Genomic DNA, 12,636 nt, shown 5'->3' with positions numbered 1-12,636 from the left:
AATTTATTTAGTACAGAACAAGAATAGGCAATAGATAATAATCTTGCATTGCATTCTATGTTGCTGCTCTCACACTAATAATTAACACTTTACATGATATCTCCACTAAAAAATAATAAGTTATTAGCCAATAAATAATAGCATCTAACAAATTTCTTAATTTAAAAATTAGAACATTAAACAAACACATCATAAAATACAAGTCCTCAGCTAACAAATTTTTTAAAATCCTAAATTCTTTAGTCTTGGAAGAGAAAACCTTCGGATATCCTATTTTGAGCATCGGATAATCCGCATAAAATTTGCGGATAATCCATATCCGCCGGATTTTACCTATTTCATATCCTACCCCGTATCCGCAGACAATCGGATTCGGATTACCCGTATCCGCACGGATGTTAAAAATTCTTCTCCATATCTTCAAAATTCGGATTCGAATCGGATCGGTTCGGAGAATTATCCACACCACTTTCATCCTAGACAAGCCGCCCAGCGTCCCCTTACGCCCCCCCGTGATGGTCGTGCCAAGATGGTAGGCTGCCTGGCCGACGTGACGGGTGCTGGAAGAGGCAACTGTCTAGCTACGTAGCGCCCCGATCGAGCACGCGAGCACGAGCAGCCGTCTAGACTCTAGACCCGCCGCATCTCGCTCGCCGGATCGCCGATCGCCGTGTACGTAGTACAGTACAGAGACCGGAAAGGAGGCCGATATCCGTTTCGATCGAGTCTCCCCGCCAGTCGGCACACGACAACTTTTTTTTTTAAAAAAAAGAGAATTAACTTTTAAGAAAGCACAACGTAACAGGTTCGCTGGGGTTACCAGCCACAGTACAAAGCATGTCTAGCCACGCGACAATTTGACGCTGCGTGCAAGCAAAAGGCGTTTGTTTTCAGCTTCAACGAGAATGGGCGCCACCACCACACGGCAACGACCATGGCTGGGGAACAAAAAAAAGAGCGGGGGGTTTCTCAGGGGCGTCCGCTTTTACACTTTGAGTATCTTCTGCCGATCCTGGATCATCGTCTCTCTCTGTGTGTGTCACAGGAAGGAGGGTCTGCTGGTGACTCCTATGAGTAGTAGCTGCTAGCTCTGATCCCAAGTGGACATCATTGCCAACTTTTTGTAGTAGTATCATGGATGCAACTTTTGACCGCGCTGCGGCCCTGGATTTTTTTTTTCTTTTCCGTCGCACTACAACCCCCCTGCAATTCATAGATCCTAGGTAGTGTGATGTAAGAGTGGCAAAAGTGGCAAACCCCGCGGAAAATGAAGGTGGCAAATGGAGGTGTGAATGATGGCTCCAAAATCCAAATGATCATCATGTCTACGTGTATAGGCTATAGCTAGGGATATTTGTGGGCCTGGGAAATTAATTATTCATTTATAAAAATCTGAAAATCAGTAGTATGCTTCCAGTCCGGTTCTAGCAAAGTCACTCTGAAAACCAAAAAGTTTTCAAGATTTCCTGTCACATCGAATCCGGTGGCACATACATAAAATATTAAATATAGACGAAAATAAAAACTAATTACACAGTTTAGCTGTAAATCACGAGATGAATCTTTTGATCCTAGTTAGTCCATGATTAGATAATATTTGTTATAAACAAACGAAAGTGCTACAGTACCGAAAACTTTTCACTTTTCGGAACTAAACAAGGCCTCACTCTAGAGATAGGATTGGATGTATGGATCAGAGGTGATATCGGGAATCTACAAGCCTAGTTGGGCAGCCTTTCATTCAACACAAAAAAGGAGGGACCTTTTCGTTAGGCCTTTTCTTTTCTCAGCACTTGCAGGAAAAATGCTCAACAGTATTCACCAGAGACCTGACGACTTTTCTCAAGGGCTTCGCCTTTAAGTCCCTCTGTTCACAAAGTGAATCCTCATACTACTGCTGCATTGTGAAGTACTGAACAGATGCTCGCAACAATGCATGAGCTCAGTGGGACGGAAGACTTCCTCAAACCCTGGCTGGCTTGGCCATCTTCATAATTGAATTCATGTGCTTTCTGTCACTGTACGTTTTGCTTTCTGAATTTTGTTCCACTACTACTACTGCGACCATTCAAACCTGCAGCATGCCTTTCTTTTCGCAACTGCTGCCAGGAAAATTGCAGAACTGGACGTGTGCGGCAGCAGACACTAGCTTTTTTCACCATCAACCTGCCGCCCGCCCGGCCGGGATCGTCAAAAGAAGCGATCTCGTCGGCGTCAATCTTCTTCTTACGATCTTACCCGCCCGGTCGTCAGACAATTTGCTGGCGTTCGCCTTCGCCATCGTGCGTGCAGTTAACTCCCCACTGCGGGGTGTCCTCCTCCTCCTCCTCCTCCTGCGGTCCGTCTACTCCGAGATCCGGAAGGACCGAATCCACGAGACCACGACGACGATGCTGCTGTCAGGTGAGTGAGTGAGTGACAGTGTTCCACGGCGGCCAGAGGTCCTTTCCAGCGATTCTGGCATGGAAAACGCTGAGATTTGTTTGTGACAACATGCATCCTCGCGCTCGCGCCCGCGCCCGTCCGTCAAAAGCCAGCATCATTTGTTCTATCGTCGAGACTCGAGAGACAAAACGAGGTGTCGCCCTCGGGTTTTTCAGGCGTCAGTCAGTGGAGGCAAGTAGCATCTGAGCCGATCCGGGGTCCAGATCAGAGACCCTCTTGGGGTGCTACCACGTCCAAGCTTGTTTAGAGCAAGCGAATTTCATTGGATTTCTGTGCCTTTTTTTCTCTTTATAATGCCACACACCGTTCCAGGGAGCTCTGAAGTCTGAACTGAAGACGAAGCAAGTCTCTAGACAGGACCAGAAACAAGAACACAAAAACTGATTCAGAGTTCGTTATTCTCGGGTGTGTTCATCATAAGGTAATAACTTCTTTAAGGAAGGACGAGAGATTTGTCGCAAATTTTATTAGACGAGGAAAAGAGATAATATTGATGACCGATACAGAACCAATCTCTCGATAATCTTGTTTCATTAATAACTCAAACCCAGGTGGCTCTCCTTCAAAAAGAAGAATTTGCACTGTACTGGCTAACATCACTGCATACTGTGACTGACATTCCGAAAGGTGAGCATCTCGTTCAATATTTTGTTCAAGACTCAAAGAGAGATCAAGTGCCGCAACTTGCAGCTGCAGATAATCCACTTTGAGAAGACGAAACGAAAGCGAAAAATAAGCTGGGGAGGGTGTGCTGACGTGACTCGCTAATCTAGCTCCCCCTTCCATTGGCGAAGATAGTGCCCGTACTTATCGGGCGAGATAACGATCTGCAACAGTGCAGGATCCACCCGCACAAACACCAGACCCCCGACATCCCATGCATGCTTCGCCGCACTGCCATTGGATTGGACCGGAGATCGGGCTCTTTCAGTGACGCCATGTTTTGTCATCCGTCACCGAATCTTCAACTGCATCCTCCTCGGCCAGCTCCAATCCTGAACTGCATGCAATCCAGCCATGCCGTGCATGCCGGTGATCTCATCCTGACTAGCGTCTCAAAGGCAGAGATGACCCACGCACTATTAGTCACTGCCAATGCTGCTCTTTTTCCGCATGGATGATGAGATGAGCCGCCTCAAGTCCTGGGCTTTTTGGCAGCTCTGCTCCTAGGTTGTTGTTCTTCGGTATCCGGATACAGGAATGGTGGTGGCTCGTGAGGTGGCGATGGTGAGTGAGTGAGTGAGCAGTAAACTAGCCAGTGACCCCGCACTGGATTCTGATGTGCCTGCGAACATGACGTGTTGCCGGCGGCCGCCCTCAAATCCCAGTGAAATCTTGCCCCGGATCCGGTGCCGATTTGATAAGCTAGCCGACGTCCTGACCGTGGATTCAGAGAGGTCGCGCATTACTGCCGCACGGTGCACCTGTCGTTGGTTGATGGGCTCGGGGTGTACGGCTGCACGATCGCCGCGTTTGGGCCGTTTGGGACTCCAGGGAGAGCAGTTCCAATCTCGCTGCTGCACTTGCAAGTGCAGCAACAGGCTTCCCAGGCTCCACATCCTTTGCAGTAATAATAACTGACTGTAATTACTAGGCAGATGTGCGGCGTCGGCGCAGAGATCGTAAAAGCTGCGCAAGTGACTAATGAGCCTTTAATTGGAACAGATTTTATCTGCCGTGCACAAATTATTGGACTCACTGCTGAAATTGCAAGGCGTCACCACCTCCATTTCTCGGCATAGGCACTGCTGAAGAAACCGTGGTAATTTCAAAAGGTTGGTAGAAAAATGGCAGGTACTATGTGAATTAATAAAAAAAAAGAAAATCATACTTCAGAAAGATACTGTATCTGCAAAGGCTATATTTCTAGAGATTTGCTTCGTGCAACGCTGTACAAAGAGAATAGCTGAAACATAAGTTTTCTTGTACAATGCTCTGAATTTATCAGTGTGAAAAAATGGCTTCGAGCTGCACCTTATGGAGAAGTCTAGCATATATCAGTCATTGACTAACAAGAATATATGAAAAATGAGAGGAAAGAGGGCCACCGCAACAGGGTCTTCAGCGGAGTGCATGCTAAAGGTATTTCCTTGCAAGCGTCCTAACCTTGGTATCAAAATAGGAAGATGTGATGCGAGAACCAGGCAAGTAGAGCGGATTGAGGAATATCTGCACAGCAAAAGTTTCACAAAGAAAAGCCCATAATGTCAGAAGAAGGAAAGGATGAAGAATATTGGATTGTACAGAGAAAAGATATCCAATGATGTAGGTGCAAAATTTTGTAACATCGCATCGCAGTCATCTCAGAGTAAATAACCAGGAAAAGCCATGAACTATATCTGAATATTAAGCTTCATGTAAAGTTCATGGACCTCCTGAAAGAAACTCTTTATTCCATCATCGCTCCGTGAGTCATGAAGCAACATAAATCTGGTATGTGCCAACAATGTTCGTCAAGGAAGCAAAAAGATCTAGGACAGAGGAAATACCGAAATAAAGATAGAACAGGATGCCAACACTCTCACGGTGTAACTGGTCAGCTCAACACGCCAAAGAAGCGGTTGGCTGAGCCAGCCCGGGTTCGAGTCACGGCACCATCTTCTTAAGACGAAATCAGGGGGACGTCTCTCCCCCTGGTCGAGTTTTTTTTTAAAGATAGAACAGGATATCATGGCTGCAGCACTGATGATAAATACAACCATGTGAAGCCTGTTCCATGGCTGCGAGCAGGGAAAATGGTGATCTCGGTCGAGATTGTGCAAACTGAATAATCAGTTAATCACTATCTAACTTCTTTAAGTTTCTAGTTTTTTTAGTATATAAATTTAAATGGATTTATAAATTAACTGATATCATAGTACACGAAGGATATGACCAGCAGTTACATATACAGACACGACGAAGTCACTGAATCTATCAACTGATCTCAGAAACCTGAAAAATGCAGAAACTGGTGAACAAATTATGTGAAGCCAGAAACAAAGAAGTTAAAATATAAACAGATGGCAGACAAAGTCCACCACTCACATTGCATTAGTAGACCATGCAAGGTCCTGAGCAACATCCAATGCAGCATGCAAAATGAACTGATGCTGATGAGCTAAATCTTCTTTCTGCCAGATGAAGTAAATTGAAGGATCACAATGAGCAGCAAACAAACATCACAAATCATGTTTACACTAATCATGAAACCATGATAACTGAATGGGAAAGTGAATGAAATCCTAGCACATGGTTGTGTACAAACTATCATCGCCACAGATACAGAATAATATCATAGAAAAGAATCTAGGCTGATACAACATTAATTCTAGGAGTGTATTGAAAGAGACATACTTTGAGAGCAGATCCAACTTCAGCCTCATAGATTGGGATGTCATTCTTACTAACAATCACAAAGCATGCTGTGCTCGCCATTTCAACAAGTGAGATGGCGGTTTAATGCTCTGAAAATAGTTTAAATGCCTGCAAACAACACAGCCATAAATATACAGGAGTAGAGGGCAGAATAATAATTGTACAGAATTGTTAAATGTTATGGTGGGCAAGACATATGAGAGGCGCAAGGCTAGGGAGCAGGGCTGAGCGGCAGCGTCGGGCTTGGCCCATGTGCTGGCCGCATAGCCTCAACAGCTACCACGAGTCCAGGACTCTGGTTTAGTTTAGGACTCTGGTTTAGTTTAGGAAATCTTAGGAGTCTTAGAGTTTGTTACTTATTCCATAATCCTAGTAAGAGTCAGTTTGTAATTGCCTTTAAAAGGCTATCATATCAGATGAATAGACATCAGCCTGGGATTGTGTCGACTTGACACCCTTGGGCGCCCGGCATCCATCTGCTCTTCGCTCTTGTGTGACCTAACCCCTGATCGCGACGGCTCCCCGCCGCCGCCAACGAACACGCTCCAGCTCTCTCTACTCTCCGCCCTATAACCTACGCAGCAACGCTAGGAACCGTACCAAGGCGCGAGCCACCGACGACGCCGTGTAGGGGTGACCCAGAGGAATAAAATGAGCATACTTTGAAAACCGGTCGACCACTGTGAGCACGACGCTTTTGCCATGAACTTTGGGCAGCGCCTCGATGAAGTCCAGAGAAATATCCGCCCAGATGCGCGAAGGAACCGGCAGCGGCTGCAACAGTCCCGCCGGATGCAATGTCTCCGTCTTGTTCCGTTGGCACGTGGGACAGGAGCAGACAAAATCACCCACCACCCGGCGATCATGCTCGACGAAGAACTCCGCATGGAGGCGATGAAGGGTCTTTTGGATGCTCATGGCCCCCGGTATGAGCCAACTGCAGGACGTCCTCGAGCAGCGCCGAAGTGCTAGGGATGAAGACACGACCGCGGTGGAGAAGCAGGCCATCCTGTACAGACCAGGTGTCACCATGCAGACCTGCTGCCACAGCATCAAGGCGAGCGCGCAGCACCGGATCGGCCCCCAGTTCCCGCCGGAGATCGTCGAAGAGCTGGAAGCTGGGCGCCGACAGCGCCGAAGTGAACAGCACCCCCACGTCGAGGAGAGCGGCCAGCAGCGGAGAATCCCCATCGCGACGCGAGAGCGCATCGGCCACCACATTAGTCTTGCCGAAGTGGTATTCGACCCTGAAATCAAAGCCAAATAATTTGCTAATCCAGTGGTGTTGCGGGATGGTGGAGAGGCGCTGATCCAGCATATATTTCAGCGCGTAGTGATCTGTCCGGACGATGAAAGCACGGCCCCAAAGATAGGGTCGCCAATGGCGAACTGCCTGAACCAGGCCGATGAGCTCGCGCTCATAGGCTGCCACCTTCAGATGTCGAGCTGCAAAGGGCCGGCTGAAGAACGCGATGGGCGCCCCATCCTGATGAAGAACCGCGCCGAACCCGGACCCTGACGCGTCACAATCGACGATGAACGGCAAGCTGAAGTCCGGCGGGTGAAGCACCGGTGCTGCCGAGAGCGCGGCCTTGAGTGCCACGAACGCCACCTCCGCCTCGGGTGACCAGTGGAAGCCATCCTTGCGCAGGAGCTGAGTGAGGGGCGCTGCGATGATGCCATAGTCGCGTATGAAGCGGTGGTAGTAGCCTGCAAGCCCCAGGAACCCTTGAGACCGCGTGCTATTCGCGGCTGTGGCCAGGACTGGACTGCAGCGACCTTGGACTGGTCCATGGCCACACCCTGAGCCGTGATGACATGTCCCAGGTACTGCATGGAGGTTTCAGCGAAGGCGCACTTGGATCGCTTGAGGTGGAGCTGGTGCGCGCGTAAAACGTCCAGGACAGCACGTACGTGGCGCAAGTGCTCCGTCCACAAGCCACTGTAAATGAGGATGTCGTCGAAGATAACGAGTACGCAGCGGCGCAGGAACGGCTTGAGGACGAGGTTCATCAACGCCTGGTGTGTGCTCGTCTTCTTCAAGCTCAAGAGCACGCTCGCCGATTCTACGACGCCAACCACCGTGATCTCGAGTTCGCCGTCGGGGATTGGGTCTTGCTCAGGATGCTGCACCGTCACACCAAGAGCTTGGTTCCTGGCGGCCGAGGCAAGTTGGCGCCTAAATACGCAGGCCCTTTTCAGGTGGTTGCCCGCGTCGGCAAGGTCGCGTATCGTCTTCAGCTGCCAAGTGAGGCGCGTATCCATGACGTCTTCCACGTTGGCGTTCTCAAGCCGTTACGGGGCTCACCGCCGTCTTCTCCACCGACTTTGCCGCCTCTACGCCATGGTCGACCTCTGCAGCAGCCGGAACGGGTGCTTCGTTCGGAATTACGTCGTGGGGTCTGGCATGTCCTTGTTGAATGGTCAGGCATGCCCATCTCGGAGGCTACTTGGGAGCCGGTTCTAGCATTTCGTGAAGCTCATCCCTCTTTCCAGCTCGCGGACGAGCTGTTTCCCGAGGGGGGGAGAGATGTTATGGTGGGCAAGACATATGAGAGGCGCAAGGCTAGGGAGCAGGGCTGAGCGGCAGCGTCGGGCTTGGCCCATGTGCTGGCCGCATAGCCTCAACAGCTACCACGAGTCCAGGACTCTGGTTTAGTTTAGGACTCTGGTTTAGTTTAGGAAATCTTAGGAGTCTTAGAGTTTGTTACTTATTCCATAATCCTAGTAAGAGTCAGTTTGTAATTGCCTTAAGGCTATCATATCAGATGAATAGACATCAGCCTGGGATTGTGTCGACTTGACACCCTTGGGCGCCCGACATCCATCTGCTCTTCGCTCTTGTGGTCTCTAACCCCTGATCGCGACGGCTCCCCGCCGCCGCCAACGAACACGCTCCAGCTCTCTCTACTCTCCGCCCTATAACCTACGCAGCAAGGCTAGGAACCGTACCATTAAACATGGGGCACAAATGACATAAGTGAAGAACCTACCCTGGTCGCATTATATTAACACACTAATGACCTTATATACAGTTCCTAGATGCACCATTCCCACAAAAGGAATTCAGTCCTAAAGAGGAAGAAGCATAAGCTAGAAGGCAACAACTATAATTGTGTTTTAAGCAGCAACAACATTCAAGAAACTGCCTTTCACTTGTTCTTCAGTTGCCGCTTAGTCAAGCCTATTGGCAGCCCTTAGGAATTCACTGGGACTATGCATGAGATTGCTTCCAAATGATGAAACAGACAAAACAGCAGTTTCACCACTCCTTCATGGAGATCTTCATCATTGCTGCTTGGCAGATTTGGAAGCAAAGAAACAACTTCATCTTTGATAGGGGTCATCCTTCCCTGGAGTCTTGGAAGCATCTCTTCTGTGAAGAGACCAGGTTGCAGGCTTGTAGAATTTGTGAAGACAAACGTCAAGAGTTCCTTCTCTGTATAGACTACCCTAGATTTGCACCTCTCCTTGAGCTTGCATCTCCTGTTCTTTTTCTGTGTGTTTTGGCTTGGGTAAAGCCTCCTTTTTCTAATAGATATCTACAGTGGGGGGCTCCCATGCTGTATTTTACATTAAAAAAAAAAACATTCCCACAAGGCCACAAGAGGAACCATTGTCACTCTCGTCCATCTCTCAGATGCCAGGGGATAAAGCACAAAACTACATGGCTACACCAATGAGTTCTAGTTTGTACAAATACTGATCTGGAATCATAAAAACAACCAAATAGCCATTCTGAATGCTTTCTTCAACCTCAGAACAGAAAGCCTCTGATACCTCACCACTGCAACATAACTCATATCCCAAAAAAGAAGGGGCAGATGAGGCTGACCTCTGCAGGCTGATAAGCTTAATTCACAGGATTGAGAAGGTCCTTGCTCCCACAAATATTACAGTCATGGAAAAACTTGTTGATAAATCAAAGTGCTTTCATCAGAAGGAAGATCATTCACTTCGACTAAATATATGTTAGAAATCTTGAAAAGAAAATGGTCAACACATGGAAACCCCAGACATTCTTAGTGCTGAAGGTAGACAAAAACATTGTAAAACGATAGAAAATTTTTGGAAAGATGGTGGGGCTAGATTACGATATTGCCAGCTACATCCTCTACAGAAGTCCACAATAGCTCCCAGAGGCCAGAACCTATCATGGCATCAAAAGATGGAGTCACGAACTACATATTTTGCCCAATTGCTGATAGACCAAGCACATCAGCACTGCAGGGTAATAAAGTGGCTTGATAACATGAACCACCCAAAATATGACTACAACTCCTTCAGAACAATCGCTGGCTGCGACAAAGAAAAGCTACATCATTGCTGCACATTCTAGTTATGTAAGAAGTGGGTGCAAAGTTGAGGGTCTTCCAGAACAAGAAAGCCAACCTCCTCACCCAACTAACAAATATCAACAAGGAGGAAATTACAGAAAAATACGGGCATTAGCTGGTACGGCTGTGTGAGCCACCAAGAGCAATTATCCTGCAAGATTCTCTTAGTAGTCTTAGAGATTTGTAAGTTTAGAACCCTATTTGACTTCCTTCATCAATATAACTGGCATTCCTCAAGAAGTCAAGAGCCAACAAGGATCACAGCCTCAAGCAGAATGGACAAAGTTACACAAGGCTGAGAGCATGCAAATTAATCTATTCACTGATTAATTTGGTTTCATGGCGCTGCAATTTGCTAGTGCAGGGTTATGACTATGAGCACAAAATGGAGCAAATCCTATAGCTCTGGCAAGATCTAAACCGAAGATTGACCTCTTCTAACATCGAAAGGTTCCAAGGTGGCATAATTTTTCTGCTTAAACAAGGAATTTTGGTACCTCTAACAACACGGATTACTCAGGCCTACTTGTCAGCTAAGCAGTACACCCATTTTTTTTTTAACAATCCAAGTTAGTAGGCACAAGCATAATACATGCATACCGTTATAACCAGATCAGATCCCAGTACAACGTTTGGGAATTTGGGGCCTTTTACATATTTACCATCATAACGGTTGTCTCTCACCCGATTATCACTCTTATAATGTGCCATACATATTTACCATCTTTAAGCGATAACTCTTACATTTAGACCACATTTGCACATGTGGCAGTCCAGACCGACTGACATGGTGGTGCTGACTCAGCATGGGCAGGCGAAATGACGATGCTGCCCCTGGCCTCATTTTCTTCTAAACACAGCAGCATAAAAACCCCTCTATTGATAAAAAAACACAGCAACATAAAAAAAACACAGCAGATCCTTGTGTTATGTTGCTGTCTGTGTGCAAATGAAATATGTTGCTGTGTTTTTTTTTTATCAATAGAGGGGTTTTTATGCTGCTGTGTTTAGAAGAAAATGAGGCCAGGGGCAGCATCGTCATTTCGCCTGCTCATGCTGAGTCAGCACCACCATGTCAGTCGGTCTGGGCTGCCACATGTGCAAATGTGGTCTAAATGTAAGAGTTATCGCTTAAAGATGGTAAATATGTATGGCACATTATAAGAGTGATAATCGGGTGAGAGACACTTTATGATGGTAAATATGTAAAAGGCCGTAAAAGGCCCGGGAATTTGGGTGCTCGGTATCGCACAGCAGGGAAGGAAAAACAAACGGGTGGGCGCGTACCGCGTACCTGATGATGCTCGCACTGGCGAAGGAACCGAAGAAGACCTGGGCACACGTCGCCGCAGGAGAGGGAGAGGGGGGCGCGGGGCGGTGGAGGGGGGTTTGCCCGGAGGCCCCGGACCAGACGGCAGACGCCCAGTCGTGCTCGTGCTCGTGCCCACGACCACGAGGCAGGAGCGCGCGTGGGCTTGGGGGTGTGGGCGCGTACCGCGTACCTGATGATGCTCGCACTGGCGAAGGAACTGAAGAAGACCTGGGCACACGTCGCCGCGGGAGAGGGAGAGGGAGGCGCGGGGCGGTGGAGGGGGGGTTTGCCCGGAGGAGACGCCCAGTCGTGGTCGTGCCCACAAGGCAGGAGCGCGCTCTCCGTGGGCTTGGGGGTGTGGGTGTTCTGGAGATTCCTTTTTCCATCAAATTTTGACTGCCCTTCTGTTTCGATGCATCAACCAAATTTTAGTTAGGCCTTGTTTAGATCATCCAAAATCAAAAAAAATTTAAGATTCTCCGTCATATCGAATCTTGCGGCTTATGTATGGAGCATTAAATATAGATGAAAACAAAAACTAATTGTACAATTTGCCTGTAAACACGAGACGAATCTTTTAAGCCTAGAGACAATGTTTGTCAAATAAAAACGAAAGTGCTACAATATCAAATTCCTAAAAAAAAAATAGATCTAAACAAGGCCTAGCTAGATTTAATTGTTAAATTCAAAAAAATAACTATTAAGTAAACAACTCGGCTAAGGTCTATTAGGCAAACAACTCGGTTAAAAGACTTGTTAATGTTTAATTGGATTTATTATTTAAAGCCAACTAAAGCTAGCTAAAATTCAGCTGAGTTTATTAGTTGGAGCATTTAAATACCCTAACTAAAGTTTAGCTAAGAAATTTTTAGTTCATTAAAGTTTTACTTTAAAATTTAGCTAGCTATAAATTTTAGTCGGGTGCATTCAAACATGCAATTATGTTGTTCAAAATAATACTTCATCTTTCAAATTATATAAGACATTTTAATTTTCTAATGTCACTACATATATTTAGATATGGTGTGTATATATGTGTCTAATAAAAATAAAACTATTATAAAAACCAAAATATCTTATAATTAAAAACAAATAGTGTATAAGTTATTAGTTTTATTGTTATATGTTGCATCTCTTTATTTATGTATCATGTTTATTATATGTCTATTGTATGGTAAAATAAAA

The 12,636-nt window shown here is 46.7% G+C and overlaps 1 protein-coding gene across 6 annotated transcripts; it reads right to left on the bottom strand.

Annotated features, from left to right (window-relative positions):
• On the bottom strand, positions 4,253 to 11,875 carry LOC8059682 (trafficking protein particle complex subunit 2). 6 transcript variants are annotated; one of them, XM_021458448.1, is made up of 7 exons: positions 11,434 to 11,819; positions 6,505 to 6,509; positions 5,782 to 5,913; positions 5,473 to 5,558; positions 5,318 to 5,379; positions 4,818 to 4,882; positions 4,253 to 4,614 (listed from the first exon to the last, which is right to left on the bottom strand). In XM_021458448.1, the coding sequence occupies exons 3-7, from the start codon at positions 5,860 to 5,862 to the stop codon at positions 4,522 to 4,524; spliced, it is 387 nt and encodes a 128-aa protein (XP_021314123.1). In that variant the 5' UTR covers positions 5,863 to 5,913; positions 6,505 to 6,509; positions 11,434 to 11,819; the 3' UTR covers positions 4,253 to 4,521. The 6 variants fall into 6 exon arrangements, with proteins under 6 accessions (XP_021314123.1, XP_021314119.1, XP_021314120.1 ...); XM_021458444.1 differs by having other exon boundaries at positions 4,253 to 4,616; positions 4,799 to 4,882; positions 11,434 to 11,818; XM_021458445.1 differs by lacking the exon at positions 6,505 to 6,509 and having other exon boundaries at positions 4,253 to 4,616; positions 4,799 to 4,882; positions 5,782 to 5,910; positions 11,434 to 11,875.

The sequence above is a fragment of the Sorghum bicolor genome, chromosome 4 (assembly GCF_000003195.3).
Source record: "Sorghum bicolor cultivar BTx623 chromosome 4, Sorghum_bicolor_NCBIv3, whole genome shotgun sequence".
In the NCBI taxonomy this organism is placed as follows: Eukaryota; Viridiplantae; Streptophyta; class Magnoliopsida; order Poales; family Poaceae; genus Sorghum; species Sorghum bicolor.
This window is presented reverse-complemented; position numbering and strand designations above follow the sequence as displayed.